A 24,284-nucleotide genomic window follows, 5' to 3' on the forward strand; every position below is an offset into this window, starting at 1 on the left:
CTAATTTCACTCTCAACACCTGTGTTAGTATTCTTGTCCTCACATATTATTATGTTAATTTAGGCAGCTATGGCTCTTTCCAGGCCTTCACTTAACTTGTTGAAGAAGGTGTCTACATTTCCAATAGGTTAGCAGTACACACTCAGAACGATTAACTTATGAGTGTTTATGTTTGTTAGAAAAGAATTAAATTTCTCATCTGCTGTACAGATAAATTTCTTCCCATTGTTCACTCTGTAAATTCTCTCAGAATGACAACCCTTACATTACTCCAAATTCAGTACGTAATTACTTATATGCTGCATTTGGAATGTTTATCTTTATATCAGACACTGTTTCACCTTTCATCTGCATGATGTTTCCATGTTTACTTAAATTGGCAGAATGTACTATTATGATGCATAGAGCTTGGCCTCTAATGTACGGAAGTTAAATAATAAAAGTTTTTGTGCTATTCCTTGAAAAATATAAAACTTGATTATTTTATACATGTATATCCTGTATGAATCTAACAAATGTGAATGGAAATTCGTATGATATGCGACACATTAAGAACATTTCTGTAGTATGTATAATCTTCATGTGTTTCCATGAGGTTTATACACATGTCATCTTCGTTTCTCCTATATCCAACATCTGGTAGGGTTGGGGTATCAATGGTACTTCACCGGGGTTTATTCATTATTAGTGTAAAATGAAGCATTAATTAAATGTCAGGTAGGCAACTTCAGACACGAGAATTGCTAGAATTTACTTAAAAAGGAAATATTCTTTTTAATTTATCCTTTATTATCAGTTTCACATTTACTTATTAATTTTATTCACTGAGGCAGTTAAATAAAGGATAAATTAAAATTTCAAAAACAATTGCAGAACTTCTAATCAAGAATATGTTGTCAACACAGAAACGTTCTTTGTGGAAGATTGCAGAAATCACAGCAATTATATAAAATAATTTATTTACACTTTTATACATTAATTCCATTGTATATTACAACTTCTGTCTCTGTTCATTTCTGAACTGTTGTACTATAAAAGCTGATAGTGAATTTTTATTCTATTTTGTATATTTGTGGAATGCAGGTCACTATAGCCATATACATCCTCCTACAAGGAAATGACAACAGAATCACTTTGATTCTTTGTCTATAACAAACTAACAGTTTTGTTTATCGTTTTTGATCTTATGACTTTAGCTGTCATTCATAGAAGACTGCAGATGAACCATAACATTTTTTATGGATCTTGCCAATATTTCAAAAACATTGCTTTCTCTTTGTTGTTAGCTGCTTGCAGATAGTATTAATCACATGTAGGACAATGTTTCTGCAAAAAGAGGAATGAAACAAACTGTGAGTGTATGAATTAAGTATCTTACAAATAAATTTTTTTATTTTTAGACAACAAAATAACTTTCACTGAAATAACATGTGTCAGCACTATGAGGAGTTCACATAACTGAAATTGCCTTAGACTAGATCATAATTATTTTAAGGCTAAGTAGGAGAGGTAGGAATGGAAAGTATGATGAATCATCAATAAATCAATCCCTATGGCAGGCCATGGAAAACATACATAACGAATGAACACTTTCATTTCTGATCTGTAGCTTATGTGTGTGTGTGTGTGTGTGTGTGTGTGTGTGTGTGTTTTGAACTGTTCAGAAAAACAAAAAAAAAACATTTTGAAACAAAAGTGTGCACTTTTCTCAATCCCTATTGGCAGTTTCCAGCAACTGTCAATAAAATGGTCAATTATTCAGGAACTTTCAGAATGTGCAAAGGTTTGTTACAAAACTGCTGAATGATGCATATAGTACTAAAGGAGAATTAACCTTGGATAGACAGCCTGTCTTCAACTCCTCGAATGGCACTGGCTGGTGGCATAAATTCATTTGTTCCTGGTTCACAGTGTTCACCTTGTTCCTCATCATCATCATCTTCCAATTGTCTGTTCTCTGTTGTGCTAAACATATCAAGTGAATATAGTGAACTGGGTATAATCTGTGAAGGGTCATCCAGTATATCATCATCTTGTTGTGTAGAATCTAACTGAACAGTTGGAGCAGCAGAACAGTAGCCTGCAAGGTAGAAAGAAACAATTACAGCTGTTTCAAAACATATCAAAATTAATTTAATTTACTGGTATAGTAGTGAAAGTGGTAACTATAGGGGCAGCAAGGAAGTAATCCATTTGCTACTTCAATGTGCTTCTCCCACTAGTGAGTTGACATGTAGTCCTCAGATGGCAGTCACAGCTTCATTGTTGGACCTTTCTCTTTTTAATTTTACTTTTTTATAGGAACTATTACACACATCACAGCTGTTCATGTGTCATAGGGCATGTGTCCAATTAAAAAAAGAATTTCAGCTTTGGTTAGCTGAAACACTTAAGTTTTTTAAAGAGTGAAGCATGTGGATGACAACTGTGTCAATCAAGCACTGTTTTTACAAGTAAACTCTGCCAGTGATAGATATCAGTTTTGTTACTGTCATTTCCTCTTGATGCCACTTATGCCATAGTAGAAATGAAAACACAACTACATGTTTTTACAGCCACGTACCATGGGAAGTTTTTCTCACCAGCAGCTTAAGAAGAATGGTACATTTAAGGTGGGAGAACTGATATAACTTTACTGTGAACACTTTGACTGTTTCACAATGTAACATATTTTTAAAGTAGTCATATAATAGGCATATGTGGTTTTGTTGGTAAGGGCTTACCTGGCAGACCTTTTATAGAAGTGGGATGAAAATCTGAAATATCATAAACAGTCCGCATGTTCGAAGGTCCTGATGATATAGAGTCATCATGCATATATGGTAAAAATTTAGATAATTCAAGGCTTAGAAGCAGGAGATAAGCTGAAACCAAATGAGCAGTTGCTGTTGCAAGATCAGAATTTTGTGGAGAAACTGCTGTTATTGTACTTATGCCCCAGAAGGTAAATACAGCAGCTGTTAAAATTGAAGCTGCTAGTATGCCTCTTGCTTCCTTAGATCTTTCGTCTTCACTGCAGCTTTCTTTTCTGAAACTGGCAACAAAGAGATAACATATTATTGCGTTAGTTTTTCATTTTTAAGTTTTTAGTAACAAATATGTAGATAGCAGAACAATTAATTATCCATTACCTGAAGCAACTAATTAAGGACACAACAGCTGCCATTATGAGGAGTAGTATAACATATATCAATGATATTAACAGGTGTGCATGAAAGTTGCCACTTGGATAACATTTCCAAAAGTTGATGCCTGTCTCTGTAGTCAGATATGGTTGAGGTGGAATAAGCAGCAACCAGACTCCAGACAATATAACCTGTATTACTGTTAAAATAACTGCCATAATTATAAGTCCTGACGAACAGAAGAGCCAGTCTTCTGTGAACTTCTTCCTAGTGTTTTCTCTCCATATTGATGATGCCTGTTACACAATACACAATTATCAATTTATAAGCTATAAATTTGAGAATGCACATCTGAAACTGTAATGAATTACTTGAACATGATGTACTGTACCTTGAGGAGCATCGCAGAGAAAATTATTGTGTAGGAAAATCCTGGGAAAATCCTTCTTAATCCACAAACAGCTGATGTGGGGGAAAGTACGAATGTAAAGTTAGATGTAAACAGCAGCAGTATGCCCAAAAGCATAAAGTAATCTAAGGCTGATGTATGACATGCCACAGTAGCACTGAATGGAGATGAGAACCCAAGAAAATACAATGAAATCAAAACTGTTGCTATAATGCCTAGTAGTGTCATACCTCCTATGGCTATTGGCCATGTGTATTGAAAATTATGGTAAACTGTAGGCTGTTCATGGAAAGACTTTTCAAATTCTGTCTCTTCCATGCATACTGAGCATTGAACAGATGTACAATCTGATAACAAAGTAGAAAAATTTACAGGGCTGATTAATTTAAAACCAGAATTATTGTTCCATGTTCCAATGTAGTGATGGCCATTCCATAGACTGAAACCTCTGAGTTCACAGTTGTTGTGAATGACACTTAAAACTTCTTCTTCTAATAATCTAAAAATATCATTGTAGTCAATCCCACACTTCTCCAAAGATACTGTGCCAGAGATGTTACTGCAGTGGTTTTCCAGTACATTATTCATTGCAGTTGCAATAACTGATACACTTTCCATTGTATCCCATATGCTGGGAGAAGAGATGTTCAGCTGATCTCCTATGATGAGAGATCCATATGATTCTTTAAGCTCATCTACCCATGGTTTGGGCATTGAGTACATTGCATTTGGGCCATATGCAATAAATCTTTGTTTTAGCCACTCCTTGAAATTATGAATCTCACTTTCCTCTACAGTTTGGTGAAGTAGAGGTTTAAGTGTAACAATGTTGTGGAAACCTGCAGTTAAAGAAAGTTTCAATGAGTATCAAATGAATAACATGGTATTTTGAAACAATGTAGAAAATATATAGTATTAATTATTTACATAGTAGTAGTTCTTTTAAGCACCTGCTTGTATTTGTTTCTGATTATTCTGTATAACAGTCATAAATATCAGTCCATCAATTGTGTGGCATACATTTAAGAATGACTGAACCTCTCTCGGGTCTTGCAACAACAATATTATTGTTGTTCCTGGTCTCAGTTTTTTTGTTATTTCTTCTGTTACCATCATATTTGAGGAGCTTATTGCACCAACTAAGCCCTCTGTGTTTCTATTGTAAAGTGAATATACTCCTGAAAGGCACAGAATGCCCTCTTTTATCCAGTCATGGTTCTGAATGTGTTCTGATGCAGTCTCTGCCCATTCTTCAGCCTCTCTAACAATGACAACAGAATGAGAACGCATAGCCATGGCTGCAGAAAGCATAGCTTCGGCTGCATCTTTGTGCTGCAAAACTTCTTCCTGTAGGTGCACAACAGAAACAACTTTTAGAACTAATATTACAGCTTGTATTGTTATGTAATCATTAATTACATCTACACGCAGGCAGATTCAGAGAAATGAGAAACTGAAAAAATTAACTATTGTTATAAAAATGTTTTTATATAAATTTATTTGTCATTTAATAGAAGGAGTGTCCAGTAAGTAAGTACTGTTTTGGGAAAAAATAATAATTTTTTTCAAACCAAAATTTATTTTTACAAGAAAGAGCATTTCTTCAACTATTTTTCTACATATTTGCCACCTTGCATTTTCATTGCTGTCAAATTGCCTTCCTCCATAATCATGCTTCAAGTTCAAGAACAAGTAGTAGTCAGAAGGTGCAAGAATAGGGCAATTCTAAACAACTAAGATCTCACTCCTTCTGACTACCACTTGAACTTGAAGTGTAATTTTGGAGGAAGGCACTTTGACAGCAATGATAATGTAAAAAATGGTGTTCAGCATTGGCTGTCTTCACTGGAAACATCTTCGTATGAGTAGGGCATAGAAAAGTTGTTTTCCCACTATGTCAATGTCTGCACAATGGTGACAACTATGGAGAAAAATGGTTTAGGAAATGCTCTTTCTTGTAGAAAGAACCTTAGATTTGAAAAAAATGTTTTAATGAGTTTTTTCCAAAATGGTGCTTACTTTCTGGGCATGCCTTATAATAATAAAAAACATGTAATTTAAGAATACAAAAAGCAAATTAATTTAATTCACAAAGTAAATTTATTTCTTGAAGATCGCTTGTTGCACATGAGCTCCAGTTTTGTGCAAATGTTCTTACAGTCTCTTAGATAAATTGTTCATGGTTCAAAGTAACATTTCAATAGAAATTTCAGCAACTCCTTCTTAGATTTTAGCTTTCAATTCTTCTATTGTAGCAGGTTGATTATAATAAACTTTGCTTTTAATGTGACCTCCCCCCCCCCCCCCCTCCATCCCACTGCAAGATGAAATTGCATGCTGACATGTCATGGGATCTGAAGGCCACAGAATGACACATTTTCTTGAAATTATATGTTCGTCAAACAACTGACATACAACAGCCATTGAATTGTAGTTGAGATTATTCAACTTGTCCTTATACTTTTTCTTGTGCCTTTGTCCTGCATTCACAGGATGGGCATGGTTCATTTAAGGGGGGGCTGGACGCCTTTCCTGCGTCAGCACCTGTGAACACGCCCCCCCCCCCCCTTCTCCAGGACAGAATATGTGTACCCCAACTGTGTACATCTAGTGTTATTCATGCGAAAGTGAATGAAAGTTTTCTACAGCTTTGTGCATCATGTAACTGAGGTGGAACCAGCCTGATATTCAGCAAGTGAGATGTGGAAAATCACCTAAATTCCACATCCGGGCTGGCCAGCACACCAACCCCTGTGCTTAATCTGCTGGGTGGATTCGATCCAGGATCAGTCCATTTCTCCATCCCAGAAGAAGAGCTTGAACATGCACTGTTATCTGGATAGGTCAGTTAAGATGATATAATTACATGGCATATTATCCAAGAACATAATTTCCTTCTGAAAGATGGCATGGAGTTGAGCAATGTAGACAATTCTGGTAGAGTGAAAACTTGTTTTAACAGAAAGTAAACTTAGACTGTAACATATTTTTATTTACTGTTGCACTTATTTTGCTTATATGTTTATGCCATTTGAAGTTATTCTGAAGCTAGATGCTGGAGTTTGTTGTCACATTGGTTTCCATGCATCACCCTTTTAGAAGAAGTATAGGAATGTTATTTTTTGGTGTTTATCAATAACTTGCTTCCCTCAGATCTCCATTTAATTGGGCTGTAGCTTTATTTACACGTAATTTGGTTGATTTTGGGTTTTTCCTGTAAGAAGGTTGCTTGTGTTTTCTGTGATTAAAGTATTTGTTTGTGACTCAGTTTCAGCTCTATAGCTGATAGCGGAACAAACACTGGTAGCAGTTACTTCTGTAAAATATCTCGGAGTATGCGTGCGGAACGATTTGAAGTGGAGTGATCATACAAAATTAATTGTTGGTAAGGCGGGTACCAGGTTGAGATTCATTGGGAGAGTCCTTAGAAAATGTAGTCCATCAACAAAGGAGGTGGCTTACAAAACACTCGTTCGACCTATACTTGAGTATTGCTCATCAGTGTGGGATCCGTACCAGATCGGGTTGACAGAGGAGATAGAGAAGATCCAAAGAAGAGCGGCGCGTTTCGTCACAGGGTTATTTGGTAACCGTGATAGCGTTACGGAGATGTTTAACAAACTCAAGTGGCAGACTCTGCAAGAGAGGCGCTCTGCATCACGGTGTAGCTTGCTCGCCAGGTTTCGAGAGGGTGCGTTTCTGGATGAGGTATCGAATATATTGCTTCCCCCTACTTATACCTCCCGAGGAGATCACGAATGTAAAATTAGAGAGATTAGAGCGCGCACAGAGGCTTTCAGACAGTCGTTCTTCCCGCGTACCATACGCGACTGGAACAGGAAATGGAGGTAATGACAGTGGCACGTAAAGTGCCCTCCGCCACACACCGTTGGGTGGCTTGCGGAGTATAAATGTAGATGTAGATGTAGATGTAAAGAAATTTTGTAAACATCTCTCCAGCAACACCTTAGTGCTGTCATAGCTCTATGGATCACTGCTGTTTTCACCTGCAGCCATTTGCACTTTGCTGCTGAAAGCTGTAAACAGAGCTGTTAGCTGTCATGGATCTTCTTACACTGACTTGACTGTAGGTGATTTATACAATGGAGGAAGATAATTGACTAAACCACTATAGTCATTAACTTGTTACACATTGTTAGGTTTCCCATCATGCAGAGAGACACTTTTTTATATATATATGATGAGACTTACCAAACAAAAGCGCTGGCAGGTCGATAGACACACAAACAAACACAAACATACACACAAAATTCAAGCTTTCGCAACAAACTGTTGCCTCATCAGGAAAGAGGGAAGGAGAGGGAAAGACGAAAGGATGTGGGTTTTAAGGGAGAGGGTAAGGAGTCATTCCAGTCCCGGGAGCGGAAAGACTTACCTTAGGGGGAAAAAAGGACGGGTATACACTCGCACACACACACACACATATCCATCCACACATATACAGACACAAGCAGACATATTTAAAGACAAACTCTTTGTCTTTAAATATGTCTGCTTGTGTCTGTATATGTGTGGATGGATATGTGTGTGTGTGCGAGTGTATACCCGTCCTTTTTTCCCCCTAAGGTAAGTCTTTCCGCTCCCGGGACTGGAATGACTCCTTACCCTCTCCCTTAAAACCCACATCCTTTCGTCTTTCCCTCTCCTTCCCTCTTTCCTGATGAGGCAACAGTTTGTTGCGAAAGCTTGAATTTTGTGTGTATGTTTGTGTTCGTTTGTGTGTCTGTCGACCTGCCAGCACTTTCATTTGGTAAGTCACATCATCTTTGTTTTTAGGTATATTTTTCCTTCGTGGAATGTTTCCTTCTATTATATATATATATATATATATATATATATATATATATATATATATATATATATATTGATTCAATTTAAAGGTTTTTACAAGTAATATACTTGTTATTAAATATTATATTTAAATAACTCTAAATGACTTACCCAGAACTTTGCATTGTGGAGGTCTATGCCCTCCAAAGTATACTTGTCCATGGGGACAGTAATGTGAGTAATCCCATTTGATTTCAAAAGAGATTGTACGTTTTCAGAAGACTGGACATCATTTGTAATAGCTGCAATGATGTCTGATCCTCTATTGGCTGGTAAACAGTTGGTTGATTTTCATGAGTATACTCTATATTGATATATGTAATAATTTATATCATCATTTGTATAACAGATTTAATGCAGACTGAAAGTCAAAAGTAAATATTAACAGCTTTTTCACTGTATTAGAGTTACCACTTTCCAGTTACTAAAAAAGGGCATAACATTGTCATGAGTAACAAACACACAAATCTTTAAAATAAATTTTTCATTCGGAGAGAGAAAAAGACAATACAGGAAGGAGGCAGAACTACTCTGTTGTCAGAAACAGTTGCCTGGATTAGCTGCAGACAATCAAGATGTCTGAGACAAGAGCTAAAAGTGACATGGAGGCCAAATGAAAATTAAAGATAATGAAAGGCATGAAGAAAACGGCACCATTATTTCAATATACTATGTCTGTTGGTCACATTTCATTTGTTCCCATTTTGGTGACTGATAAGTGGATGCCCCTTCATAAAGCAGGTATACTTACATGCAGTGCCAAGTTTGTTGTCTGTCCAAAAATCACCAACAGATTTAGTCACAGTATTAAAAGCTGTTCCATAGACATATGAAGGTTGGAAGCAGCTATCAACTATAGTCACTCCCAAAACATTTCCAGGAAGAAGTGATGCATTGTTGTTGATTTGTTCCAGTTTATACAATATAGCACCTGCATGAAGTGCTGCATTTAACTGGAGCTTCCCACAGTTAAACTGGCCTTCTCCTTTCTCATGTAGAGGGATGATTCCTAAGATAGATAGGTTTTTATTTGCCGGAACCTTGAAAACCAAATTAAGGTTTAACAGCTGCAGCATTTTCTTCTAATACAAATAAGCTTAATGGAAGCAAAATAAAATGAATAAATCCTATAAGTCTCATAAGTATAGTCAGTGAATGAAAGAAAAACATTTGCACCTACCTTTTTGAGAATGGGTTTATAAACAGTGTTAATTCCATCACGCACTATTTCACAAGGACTTTGTATTTTGTATAAACTGACTTCATCACGTCTTTTCATGGAATATAACTTTATACTCGTTTCATTAACTTTCACATTTCCTTTGGCATCAATGCGGCCAACTGGTACCAAGACGTAGTGTCCATTATTATTTCGCTGAAAGCTTAAAACCTAGAAAATTATAGTTTATGTTATTCAAGCCAGAACTTCCATTAATTTAGACTGTTCATGAAGTAACTTGAAAGCAGTAAATAATTTTATGGGTCTATGATGGGAAGAGAAGTGAAACCTGTGCACTGGAAACTTAGTTTCTGCAAGCAATACTGTATGACTACCTTTATCTGTCGCACAAGTTAGAGGTTCTAAGTGCAAAGGGAATAGCTAATAAACAGACTTGTTGATATTTAGAAAACAACGAACAGTGGCTAGGCATCTCACATGTCTGTGGTAGGTGCAAGTTCATAGAAAAACACCTATCAGGTCTGCAATATGTTAGTATTGGTGTCCATCAAGAAAGTGTACTGGGTCCAAGATGTTTTTAATATACATTACTGATTTTCCATAAAATATCAGACATTAAGAGAAAGTAGAACTACTGACAGCCTTGGGAGAGCCATTCCTGACAAAACTCTACCATCTGGTGAGCAAGATGTATGAGACAGGCGAAATACCCTCAGACTTCAAGAAGAATATAATAATTCCAATCCCAAAGAAATCAGGTGTTGACAGATGTGAAAATTACCGAACTATCAGTTTAATAAGTCACGGCTGCAAAATACTAACGTGAATTCTTTATGGAAGAATGGAAAAACTAGTAGAAGCCGACCTAGGGGAAGATCAGTTTGGATTTCATAGAAATATTGGAACATGTGAGGCAATACTGACCCTACAACATATCTTAGAAGCTAGATTAAGGAAAGGCAAACCTATGTTTCTAGCATTTGTAGACTTAGAACAAGCTTTTGACAATGTTGACTGGAATACTCTCTTTCAAATTCTGAAGGTGGCAGGGGTAAAATATAGGGAGCGAAAGGCTATTTACAATTTGTATAGAAACCAAATGGCAGTTATAAGAGTTGAGGGGCATGAAAGGGAAGCAGTGGTTGGGAAGGGAGTGAGACAGGGTTGAAGCCTCTCCCCAATGTTATTCAATCTGTATATTGAGCAAGCAGTGAAGGAAACAAAAGAAAAATTCAGAGTAGGAATTAAAATCCAGGGAGAAGAAATAAAAACTTTGAGGTTCACCGATGATATTGTAATTCTGTCAGAGACAGCAATGGACTTGGAAGAGCAGTTGAATGGAATGGATGGTGTCTTGAAAGGAGGATATAAGATGAACATCAACAAAAGCAAAACTAGGATAATGGAATGTAGTCGAATCAAGTCGGGTGATGCTGAGGGTATTAGATTAGGAAATGAGACACTTAAAGTAGTAAAGGAGTTTTGCTATATGGGGAGCAAAATAACTGATGATGGTCGAAGTAGAAAGGATATAAAATGTAGACTGGCAATGGCAAGGAAAGCGTTTCTGAAGAAGAGAAATTTGTTAACATCGAGTATAGATTTAAGTGTCAGGAAGTCGTTTCTGAAAGTATTTGTATGGAATGTTGCCATGTATGGAAGTGAAACATGGACGATAAATAGTTTAGACAAGAAGAGAATAGAAGCTTTCCGAATGTGGTGCTACAGAAGAATGTTGAAGATTAGATGGGTGGTGTTGAATAGGATTGGGGAGAAGAGAAGTGTGTGGCACAACTTGACTACAAGAAGCGATCGGTTGGTAGGACATGTTCTGAGGCATCAAGGGATCACCAATTTTGTATTGGAGGGCAGCTTGGAGGGCAAAAATCGTAGAGAGAGACCAAGAGATGAATACACCAAGAAGATTCAGAAGGATGTAGGTTGCAGTAGGTACTGGGAGATGAAGAAGCTTACACAGGATAGAGTAGCATGGAGAGCTGCATCAAACCAGTCTCAGGACTGAAGACCACAACAACAACAACAACAAGAGAAAGTACTGTTTGCTGCTGATTGTAACATACTAATCACTGATAATATGCCTGCACTAATGGAAAATGCAACTGAAGTACTGACAGATATTTACATACACTCCTGGAAATGGAAAAAAGAACACATTGACACCGCTGTGTCAGACCCACCATACTTGCTCCAGACACTGCGAGAGGGCTGTACAAGCAATGATCACACGCACGGCACAGCAGACACACCAGGAACCGCGGTGTTGGCTGTCGAATGGCGCTAGCTGCGCAGCATTTGTGCACCGCCGCCGTCAGTGTCGGCCAGTTTGCCGTGGCATACGGAGCTCCATCGCAGTCTTTAACACTGGTAGCATGCCGCGACAGCGTGGACGTGAACCGTATGTGCAGTTGACGGACTTTGAGCGAGGGCGTATAGTGGGCATGCAGGAGGCCGGGTGGACGTACCGCCGAATTGCTCAACACGTGGGGCGTGAGGTCTCCACAGTACATCGATGTTGTCGCCAGTGGTCGGCGGAAGGTGCACGTGCCCGTCGACCTGGGACCGGACCGCAGCGACGCACGGATGCACGCCAAGACCGTAGGATCCTACGCAGTGCCGTAGGGGACCGCACCGCCACTTCCTAGCAAATTAGGGACACTGTTGCTCCTGGGGTATCGGCGAGGACCATTCGCAACCATCTTCATGAAGCTGGGCTATGGTCCCGCACACCGTTAGGCCATCAACATCGTGCAGCCCGCCTGCAGTGGTGTCGCGACAGGCGTGAATGGAGCAACGAATGGAGACGTGTCGTCTTCAGCGATGAGAGTCGCTTCTGCCTTGGTGCCAATGATGGTCGTATGCGTGTTTGGCGCCGTGCAGGTGAGCGCCACAATCAGGACTGCATACGACCGAGGCACACAGGGGCAACACCCGGCATCATGGTGTGGGGAGCGATCTCCTACACTGGCCGTACACCACTGGTGATCGTCGAGGGGACACTGAATAGTGCACAGTACATCCAAACCGTCATCGAACCCATCGTTCTACCATTCCTAGACCGGCAAGGGAACTTGCTGTTCCAACAGGACAATGCACATCCGCATGTATCCCGTGCCACCCAACGTGCTCTAGAAGGTGTAAGTCAACTACCCTGGCCAGCAAGATCTCCGGATCTGTCCTCCATTGAGCATGTTTGGGACTGCACGTCCAGCACGAACACTGGTCCAACTGAGGCGCCAGGTGGAAATAGCATGGCAAGCCGTTCCACAGGACTACATCCAGCATCCCTACGATCGTCTCCATGGGAGAATAGCAGCCTGCATTGCTGCGAAAGGTGGATATACACTGTACTAGTGCCGACATTGTGCATGCTCTGTTGCCTGTGTCTATGTGCCTGTGGTTCTGTCAGTGTGATCATGTGATGTATCTGACCCCAGGAATGTGTCAATAAAGTTTCCCCTTCCTGGGACAATGAATTCACGGTGTTCTTATTTCAATTTCCAGGAGTGTATGTCCATCAAGGACAAAAGTAGTCCTCAAAATGAAGAAAGCAAACAGTATATGCTTTAGAGTAAACAGGAAACACAATTCTTTAAATTTAAAACTACACTACACTTCCAAAGATGTTGTACCCGACAAAAAATTCTTATGAATGCTCATTGGTCACATTGTCAAAAAATATATCTACAACATGCTATGCGCTTTGAGTCCTTGCATCAGTATGCAATGCAGCATGTCTAAGAACTGTTTTCTTTAAATAAAACATTGGAAACTCCAGATAGGAATGTCAGCAATGTAGGAAAAGACGCCTTACTACTTACCATAAAGAAGACACATCAAGTTGCAGACATGCACATTAAAAGACACTCATGTAAAGCTTTTGGTCAGTTTTCATCAGTACAAAACATACACACACACACACACACAAAAGCACACTTCATGCACACGACCACCAACTCCAACATCTCAGGCCAGAATGCAACATCACATGGAATTCAAGTAGTAGTTTGGAGGAGGCGGGTGAAGAGGAAGGAATAGTATTGTATGGATGGGAAGAAAGATGAACACTTGGCAGAGTGTACAGGGACTAGACTGCCAACAGATGCAGCATCAGGAGGTTGTGGTGCAGGGAGGTGGGGAAAAAAAGGAGTAAGAAAGGAGAGGAGTGGGGGAAAGATGGGCAGATGCATTGACAGAGGGCTGCAAAAAAACAGGGTGGGAGATGAGATTCTGGAGGAGGGGATAGGATAGAGGGTGTGGAAACTACTGGTGGAGGATGTGGGGACAGTATGTTACTGTCGGTTGAGTCTGGGATAATTATGGGAGTGCAGAGTGCATTGTAAGGATAATTCCCATCCGCACAGTTCAGAAAAACTGGTGGTGGAGGAAAGGATCCAGATGATGCAGCTAGTGAAGGAGCCATTGAAATCAAGTGTGTTATCTTCAGCTGCATGTTATGCCATTGGGTGATCTACTTTGCTCTTAGAATGAGATTTTCACTCTGCAACGGAGTGTGTGGTGATATGGAACTTCCTGGCAGATTAAAACTGTGTGTAAGACCAAGACTTGGGATCTTTGCCTTTCATGGGCTAGTGATCTACCAGAGAGCACTTGCCTGCAAAAGGCAAAGGCCCCGAGTTTGAGTCTTGGTCTGGTACACAGTTTTAATCTGTCAGGAAGTTTCATACTTTGCTCTTGGCCACAGTTTGGTGGTGGATGTCCATCCTGGTGGACAGCTGGTTTGCAGTCATACCAATATAGCCAGTCTAATTAAGATGGGTGGTGCTGAGGGAATTAGATTAGGAAATGAGACACTTAAAGTAGTAAATGAGTTTTGCTATTTGGGGAGCAAAATAACTGATGATGGTCAAAGTAGCGAGGATATAAAATGTAGACTGGCAATGGCAAGGAAAGCGTTTCTGAAGAAGAGAAATTTGTTAACATCGAGTATAGATTTCAGTGTCAGGAAATCATTTCTGAAAGTATTTGTATGGAGTGTAGTCATGTATGGAAGTGAAACATGGACGATAAATAGTTTAGACAAGAAGAGAATAGAAGCTTTCGAAATGTGGTGCTACAGAAGAATGCTGAAGATTAGATGGGTAGATCACATAACTAATGAGGAGGTATTGAATAGAACTGGGGAGAAGAGGAGTTTGTGGCACAACTTGACTAGAAGAAGGGATCGGTTGGTAGGACATGTTCTGAGGCATCAAGGGATCACCAATTCAGTACTGGAGGGCAGTGTGGAGGGTAAAAATCATATAGGGAGACCAATAGATGAATACACTAAGCAGATTCAGAAGGATGTAGGGTGCAGTAGGTACTGGGAGATGAAGAAGCTTGCACAGGATACAGTAGCATGGAGAGCTGCATCAAACCAGTCTCAGGACTGAAGACCAAAACAACAACAATAACCAACCAGCTGTCCACCAGGATGAACAGCCACCTCCAAACTGTGGCCAAGTGCAAAGTAACCACCCTGTTTCACTATCTGAGCCCTCTGGATTCTTACCTCCAGCACCAGCTTTTCTGAACTGTGCATATGGGAGTTATCCTTACAACACATTCTCCGCTCTAGTAATTATCCCAGCCTCAACCTATGATAACATACTGTCCCCACACCCTCCACCCAACAATTTCCACCCCCTCTGTCCTGTCATCTCCTCATCATTCTCATCTTCCAGCCTGTTTATTTCTAGCCCTCTGTCAATGCATCCACCTGTCTTTCTTTGCTCCCCTCCTTTTTTGCTCCTTTTTTCCCCCTCCATGATCCACAACCTTCTGATGCTGTGCCTGTTTTCAGTCTAGCCCCTGCACACTCCACCAGTCAGTGTTCATCTCTCCCCCTACAGAGTGTGTGTGTGTGTGTGTGTGTGTGTGTGTGTGTGTGTGTGTGTGTGTGTGTCTTTCAATTGCGCCTGTCTGCAACTGTATACTTTAGCTATGTGCATTCAGTTCTGAGCTACAGGATAATTTTGTGAGGAAATAATGTTCAGAATTTACAAGCATTTTTCAAAATGCAAAAGAAAGCAGTGAGAATTATAACAAAATGCGGTAAGTGGGCTCACTGCAAGAATTATTTAAAATGTTATATTTTGTGATTGTTCTTTGTGAGTTCATATTACAGACCAATACACCAAGAAAAATATGAAAAATCATAGCAGAAACAGTGCTGTTTGTAACTGTCTAACAATAACAAGCCATTGTCTTCATCTAGACAAGAAAAATAAGCAAAAGACCCAAAACAATGTATGGTATCACGGTTTAAAACTGGTTACTAAACTGTCACAATAAATCAAAGAAATAAATAACAAGGATTCTTTCAGAAAAACTGTTGAATGGTACTTGCAGGAACACTGTTATTATACCAGAAATTAGTACCTTAATAAAAATTTGTGAAACTTAATGAATCACCTATGTAAATTACATAGAAATTAAGAGGTCTATTTATGTGTAATTGTAAATGTATATAAATATGTTAACAACTATTTAATAGCATTGTACAGCTACTGGCAACATCTGTTCAATATCAGTGGATGGCTTAATAAATAAATAAATAACATAAAGTAAAGAATAAGGTTGTATCTGTTTAAAGCAGCACAAGTAATATTACTTACATACACTGTTACAGTACAATAATTTTTTTTTCGGAATAGAGAAAACCATCCTGTACCAATATTTCATAACAAACATAGAGCCATGTCAAACATTATGTCGTGGGATGTAGGGAACATTTCTTAAAACATTACAGTAACATAAAATTGCCCTTTATTGGCTGTAATTTTCCTTACACAGCAGCTGGATGGTATACTATCGTCACAATAAAACCACGGAGTTGAATTAGTTTGTAGCTCATTTATGATTTTAGGCATGGCATCCATGATAAATTGTGTGCATTCCACATTCTAGAATGGTTAGTAATATTATTAATACTGCCAGTAAAATACAATAGAAGGTTGGAAATTCCCAAAGTGGCTAAGTAAGGAGATCTGAAGACTGTGTTGTGGTACACAAGCACTTCATGAACCACCCTTTCTCAGTTGCTGCAGAAAATACTGATTATTCTGCCTAGGTCGCTGTGATTTTCAGTGAATTTTCTCCAGCTAAATACAATGAAAAGGATAGTTTCTACTCACCATATAGAAGAGATGCTGAATCACAGATAGGTACAACAAAAAGACTCCAACAAAGTGCGCATGCACACTTACCCCCCCCCCCCCCTCCTGCGCCCCACACATGCGCGCGCACACACACACACACACACACACACACACACACACACGTGTGGGAGGGAGGGGAAGGGATAGCAGGGGGCAGGGGTGGGGGACAGTAAGTGCTGCTTGTGGAACAGTAAAGGGATGAGGTGGAGAGGGGGGAGGAGTAGTGAAAAAGGAGTTAAGAAAAAAGGAAAAAGACTGTGTGTGCACTGGTGGAATTCAGTCCATCCTGGATTTTCCATTGTTTGATCCAGCTGAATATAAGACTATTCTATCAGTTGGCAACACACAATTTCAGTGTAAAAGATTTATCTTGAAAGGAGGATATAAGGTGTACATCAACAAAAGCAAAACAAGGATAAAGGAATGTAGTCAAATTAAATCAAGTGATACTGAGGGAATTAGATTAGAAAATGAGACACTTAAAGTAGTATATGCGTTTTGCTATTTGCAGAGCAAAATAACTGATGATGGTCGAAGTAGAGGGAGAAGAAGAGAAATTTGTTAACATCGAGCATAGATTTAAATGTCAGGAAGTCATTTCTGAAAGTATTTATGTGGATTGTATCCATGTATGGAAGTGAAACATGGACAATAAATTGTTTAGACAAGAAGAGAATAGAAGCTTTCGAAATGTGGTGCTACAGAAGAATGCTGAAGATTAGATGGGTAGACCACATAATTAATGAGGAGGTATTGAATGGGATTGGGGAGAAGAGAAATTTGTGGCACAACTTGACTAGAAGAAGGGATCAGTTGGTAGGACATGTTCTGAGGTATCAGAGGACCACTAATTTAGTACTGGAGAGCAGCGTGGAGGGTAAACATCATAGAGGGAGACCAAGAGATGAATACACTAAGCAGATTCAGAAAGATGTAGGTTGCAGTAGGTACTGGGAGATGAAGAAGCTTGCACAGGACAGAGCAGCATGGAGAGCTGCATCAAACCAGTCTCTGGACTGAAGACCACAACAACAACAACAAGATTTATTTGTTGTGACAGTAGATACATTTTACATTGATAACTGACATATCATGAAACACCATTTTGAAACTGAAAATATCTCCTAGTTAGCAAATCAAAAATGAAAAGATGTCATCCAAGTGTAATGTAATATACATGGCTGGTATCATTGGTTACCATTTATAATGGAATTTCCATTAGTTGTTTGTTTGTGAAGTATCTTACTCAAATCTTGGATTTGCATTTTACCTCAGTTTCAGCATGTGTATTTTCACCCATCTTTGAAAATGCTACTGTATTTAGCCCAGCTCCAACAAAGGCCATATGTGGAGCAACTTCAAATAGGCGATGTCGCACTCTGTCAATATCCTGCATTGCTGAGCAATGCTGTCCGGAGAGTATTGTTTCTGCAATGAAAAAGCAGTCTTATGTTCACATCCTTGAAAAATTAAAAATGGTTCAACTGGTGTCAGGTTTAACAGCTGCTGAAAGTGAAGAATGCAGAATGCCAGAAGGTGGTATGGACTACACCCAGTCAAAGCTATAGGGAGAACACATAGAAATTCAGAAAATCCCTCTCTAATAAGATAATGCTGCTTCTAATGGAGCATATCTGATTGAGTAACACTTGAAGGAGCCCTGTATTTGAAGAATAAAACAGACAGCAAAGTACCTAGATCTGAATTCTATCTAGTATGTTTGAATACCGATTGCGTATTAAGCTGCAATTGAAATATGCACATCTAAGAAAGTTAATGTGATACTGAACATAGTGCAAAATACTAATAAATATTAAGTACTGCATGCATCTAACTAGTGGTTCACTGAATGAATCTGACCCACAGGTTGTGTCTCAGTGAAATGCTGTGCTGCTTGTGTTTACAATCACTGTATTAGTGTTCAGAATTCTGGTAGATCTCAATGAAACTGGATTACCAGCAGATTTTTTTGAAGAAATGTTAAGTGTTCATTTTGTTTACATCAGTACATTTGTAATCTTCAGTCATTTACAAATAAATTATGCAGTAATGGAACAAAATACCAAAGAGGAAAGATATATAGAAAAAGGTAGAGAAATCTTTGCTGTTTTTATAGATTTAGAAAAGACTTTTGACAGAGTTCAGTGGAACAAGCTGATGGATATTTTGAAGAGGAAAGGAGTAGATTGGAAAGATAGATGACTGATACAGAATCTATATTTACACCAGAAAGTAAGGATAAAGATTGGAAGTGAAATGTCTGAAGGAAGCAGCATTGGACAAGGTGTTAGACAAGGTTGTTGCCTTTCCCCACTGTTGTTTAATGCATACCTTGAAGAGATTATTGCAAAAGGCTTAGATGGGAAAAGAGGAATATGTATTGGTGGAAAGAGAATAGAATGTATAAGATTTGCTAATGACATGGTATTAGTGGCAGAAAAAGAGCGGCCAGTGAATAACAAGCTGAAAGATCTGAATGATGCTTGTGTGGAATATTGGATGCAAATAAACAGAGCAAAAATGAAGAGTATGGTCATCAGTGCAAGATGCAGACTGTCCAATATTAAAATAGGACAATCCAGCATTAGCCAAGTAAGTGCATTTAAATATGTTGGAAGCACAATAACTGAAGACTCGAATTACCATAATGGAGGAGGCATTCAACAGAAAGAGGAGACTCTTATGTGACAAATTAGATAAAGGTCTAAGGAAAAGGCTTGGCAAATGTTTTGTTTGGAGTGTGGCACTATATGAGGCAGAAACATGGACACTGAGATGAGAGGATGAAAAAAGGTTAAAAGCATTTGAGATGTGGATGTGGAGGAGAATGCAGAGAATAAGCTGGATGGAAAGAGTGAGTAATGAGAGAGTATTGGAAAGGGTTGGTGAGAGAAAATGTCTGCTGAAGGTTGTAAGTGAAAGGAAAAAGAACTTGTTGGGACATTCATTGAAAAGGGACTGCTTGCTAGCAGATGCTTTGGAAGGATTGGTTTGTGGGAGAAGACTGAGAGGAAGAAGCAGATACAAGATGATAGATGACATAAAGGGAAGAGGAAATTATGCAGAATTATGAAGAGGATGGCAGAAGACCGGACAGCCTGGATAACTACCATGTGAAAAGCTGCCTTTTGGCTGAACACTGATGATGATGATTAAAAACACTCTACATTTAATTTTTAACATGTAGAGTGCTGTCTAATGGTGATATAAAAAGCGTTAGCTTAGCGTAAGTTATCAACCAGCCCTCAGTGAAATGGTGATGGCGTATTATTGTGAGAGGCTGGTTCACAAGGCAAGAGGCAGTGATATTTGATGACACGATCAGTTGGGGTAGCAGATCAGTTGAAGCAGCATGGAGAAGGCCACTGCAGGGTACAGTTATGTAGACCACAGCAAACTGCAGTAGATTATCAGAAAAATCACATGGAAGGGCAGTGAGGCTGTTATATGGCTGAGCACAATGGGTAATGGTGTTCACAGCTGGTTGGACTATATCACACTCTCTATGTGTATACAGAAATGCTATGCAAAAACTAGAGAAATCACAGGAACACGGCAAGCTTCTGCAATTTTAAGATAAATTCTAAAAGCTGTACTTTAAAAGATATAAACAGTTTTAATTATGATAGTTTATAAAAATAATAACAAAAGAACCAATGAAGGAATAATCACTTAAGATGTGTCGTATGAAAGCTAATGGTATCAGTAATCACTTCAACACATTACTTTTACAATGAGGCTTGTCTATAAATAATTACTCATAACTTATGAAACTTATATGCAAAATGTGCTATTACTACAAATTTTCCACGTAAGAACAGCCTAGAGTGTCTTAGATCATTACCAAATATTCCCAGTGCATGAGCAGTCATAACTGCATTATTTAAGAAGTATTTGAATTTGTAAATTGAGCTTAAATACACTGAATGGCAAGATTTAAGCCATGTTAATGTAATTTGTCAGTAATTTTTTAAAATTTGTAAATATTTTAGTGTGTGTGTGTGTGTGTTTGTGTGTGTGTGTGTGTAATTATCTTTATAACTGAATTATAGTAATGTAATAATAAATTAACTTCAGTAGTCATGATGCAGGAAGTGCTCAAAAGAGCAAGGAAGTTAGTGCACAAGGTCTTTTGTCGGTGATCATTAGGAGTGATGGGATGGTGAAGTATTATATGGGCCAACGTGCCACCTGGCTTAAATTAGCATTCATTGGACTTAAGAAAATTTCCTGTGGTCACAATTGGATTACACTGAAATTTCCTGGCACTTCAAATAATTTTGTGAATGTGGATTCTGGAGTCTAAATTCTGATTGGACTTAGAATTATTTGGTTTTTAGTAATTATTTTTTAGACCAAGTGAAATTTAACATTGTTTAAGAAATGTAAGGCAGCTATGAACTGTAATGTTTTGTTGCATTTGTCAGTTGTAATAGTGTGACAGACTTGAGAAATGTTTTGTCATAACAGTGACTGAGATTTATGACCTTTAGTTTTCTTATCAATGTGAGATTTTCAGTCTGTTGAACTTCAAGTTTTTGCTGCTGATTTTCAAGAGTTAATATGCTGTTGCATGAACCTCATTCATGCTTGGCTACTTTGTTTAAATACTCACTGCTGACTACATTTTTCATTGCTTAATTAAGTGTTGTTCATCTGATTTATGATTTTTTTAAATCTGCAAATCTATGTGAGGTTACCATTCAAATGTGTGCACATTCATTTAATAAATATTCCTTGAAGCTGAATTTAAAACTATTTGGTTCAACCTACACTATTATACTGTGGGAGTTTATCCATTCATTCTGTGTATTAATAGTTGATTTTATTACTCATAATTTTGTTTGATTTTGTTTATCTGTTATATCTACTATTTAAAGTTTTGATGAGTATATATGTGTTTAAGATTTGGGCTTAAAAGCTAACCCCTTCTGACTTAAAGATACCCACACTAATTAAGTTTTCTCAGATCATCAGCAGTTAAGTTTAAACCGCATACAGTTGTAATGTAATTTTTATCTACTAATGGTCAGTCATTTTACATTTGCGATCATTTGACAAAACAACCATGGTAATAAGTGGAAGGCTGTATTGTACTTACTGCTGTCTAAATGTAATGGAACACCAAATAATTCTTCTGGTAATCATGTGTGATTATTTTTCATATAGTTCGAGTCTGTCAGACAAATCCTTAAGTTTGCAGATATTGATAGCAGATATTTATGCTCCTCTTTCAGAACTACTGCTCCAATGAAAGTGTTTACTGAACAACAAAAATCACTTTAAATACCATGTCGAATGAAAAGAAGAATTGTTTACCAGAACTGAATTCTGACTTAATTGTTAATCAGAAAAAAAAATTAAAAATAAAATTTGATACCGCTGGATGAGTGACAGAAAAAATTATGAAATAAATTTTATTATCATGTATGGTAAATGTGCTCCAGTGTAACAAACAGACAGACATTGAAAGGCAATGAGAATTTTCTGTATCCATTCCATTGTTTGTCCTTCATAAGAAACTGGACTTTCATTCATAAGGACCAGTTTTCAGTTGTTTCCCTAAGAAGAAAGAGGCAGTGAGAGTATGATTTGTTTGAAAAGGGCACAGTTAGTTAGTAACCTGGATGTTCAATGTTCAGTTGCTCTCAGTTGTGTGTGGAATTAGTCAGTTTTATGATTATAGTACATCTTTTCAGCAGAAAACATAGTAACATGGTGACAATTTACATGATTTATTAAGGGTTTCTTTTAATGCATCAGTGATTTATATGTAAGTATATTCAGTCTCTCTCTCTCTCTCTCTCTCTCTCCCCTTACTTAAACGCACCCACACAATCATGCTACCACACATTTAGAAATTCCTCTGTGGAGTTTATGCAATTGTCAAGAAAATATGTTTTCAGGTTGTGTTTCAGGTTGTGGGGATATACGAGCCCAATTTAATTATACATACACTGCAAATATTAAATAATACACTTTATTCATATGAATTATATTCAGTATATGAAATCACTGGGATCACATAGTAGTAATCTACACCATAACCAAACATAAAGAACATAAGGCCAAGAGATACATTTATATAATTTTGATATCAAAGATAAGTCAATGCCTGAATGCTTCCACTTGAACTTGTGTTGACTCAGTCACTATCTAGGTCACTACCCAGCCCCTTCCATTTTTGTAGAGCTGTAGTTTATCCTGCATCTTGTAGACATATTAACTTGTCTGATACAGTTCAACTTCTTGTCAGAATCTGCTGTTGCAAAATAATGGGCTCCTCTACCAAGAAAAAACTTGCAGGTCACCTGTGTGCCAGATCACATGATATTGCCATCGGTTCTGTAGGTGACACAAACTGTGGAATTGGAACTTGCGAATACAGTAGTGACTCTGACATGTCGTTCACTTTTACTTGTGCCTAAAATGGTAAGTGGTCTGGAACACTGGCAGCTGCAAGTGTGGTGTTGTTTATATATGCTGATTTGAGGTGGTAAGTTGAAACAGTTTCCAGACAAATTTTTCTTTATTGCGAACATCTTATCATGTTTCTTAATCAGCCTCAAGTGTCCAGCATAGGCAAAGTGAGTTGAGATCTTATGGCATCATTCCTGAGCCACACATACTCACACTTAAATAAGTCCTCGAAAAAGAATTTTTTTTTATTTCTCCTTGTCTTACAGCATGATAAGATGCATATGCTGTTGAATAACCTTGTAGCAGCTGAGAAACAGGTGAGGTCGAGAAGAATTATCTCGGCACTCATATCTGTTAACCATACATGAGCTGTGTTGCCAAACAACTCAAGTCTTCCTTTATTGTCATGTGATGTCACAGTAGCTTCAAAGGCAGTGCCTCTAGCCAGGCTTCTGCATGACATGTCAGTAACACCTATAAAGAGCAATGCATATGCTCTACCACCACATTGTTTGCAAGATGGTAGCTTGTAGTGCGAAAATGTTTGCATCCATATCACTTTAGTAGCTCCTTGAACAGCTGGCCTTGAAGCTGTCTGCCCTTGTCCTTAGTGATTATCTGTATAATTCATATGGAAAAGGTAATGCCCCTGGCTACTTGATAAACCTATCGACGTAGTATCTAAGAATCAAAATCCATCAGAGTATGAGAGAGGAATGTGTGAAAATCTTCCTGTAGGCATGGTGAAAGATGAACAAGTTCAAAGATATGCCTGGAAACTTTGCAGGCATGCACCCATCTCTGGCAATCCTTTTGAAAACCCGGCCAAACTACCTTAACTGCAATCAGCTTTGTGGATGGCTTAATGCCAGAATGTGGTACTTTGTGGTAAATGTTTAAAATGCTGTGTCACCATCTTGTACGAATGAATGAGCATTCTCTGTTACTTGGTGCATGTCACCAAATCGCTCAACGTGCGCCCTGCATCAGTATGTGTTCTAGCCATAACGCAGTGGAATCTGGTGGAGGAAAGCATCTATCTCTTGTTCTGCCACCAACACCACTCAGTCAACTGCATTAAGGCTTGCACAGTTCTGGGAGAGACAGTCTGCTACAAC

General features: G+C 38.4%; 1 protein-coding gene across 1 annotated transcript in view; it reads right to left on the reverse strand.

Moving 5' to 3' along the window:
• Window positions 1-948: 948 nt before the first annotated feature.
• Window positions 949-24,284, reverse strand: part of LOC126190938 (uncharacterized) — a 101,849-nt gene continuing 78,513 nt past the window's right edge. Inside the window, exons 11-20 of the mRNA XM_049931581.1 lie at window positions 18,017-18,174; window positions 9,566-9,775; window positions 9,137-9,425; window positions 8,497-8,654; window positions 4,485-4,881; window positions 3,517-4,373; window positions 3,132-3,421; window positions 2,724-3,034; window positions 1,835-2,080; window positions 949-1,326 (exon numbers count right to left, since the gene is read on the reverse strand). Coding sequence (XP_049787538.1) covers window positions 1,307-1,326; window positions 1,835-2,080; window positions 2,724-3,034; window positions 3,132-3,421; window positions 3,517-4,373; window positions 4,485-4,881; window positions 8,497-8,654; window positions 9,137-9,425; window positions 9,566-9,775; window positions 18,017-18,174 — 2,936 coding nt within the window. The 3' untranslated portion in view covers window positions 949-1,306. The remainder of the gene's footprint in view (window positions 1,327-1,834; window positions 2,081-2,723; window positions 3,035-3,131; window positions 3,422-3,516; window positions 4,374-4,484; window positions 4,882-8,496; window positions 8,655-9,136; window positions 9,426-9,565; window positions 9,776-18,016; window positions 18,175-24,284) is intronic.

Source organism: Schistocerca cancellata, chromosome 6 (genome assembly GCF_023864275.1).
Source record: "Schistocerca cancellata isolate TAMUIC-IGC-003103 chromosome 6, iqSchCanc2.1, whole genome shotgun sequence".
Taxonomy (NCBI): domain Eukaryota; kingdom Metazoa; phylum Arthropoda; class Insecta; order Orthoptera; family Acrididae; genus Schistocerca; species Schistocerca cancellata.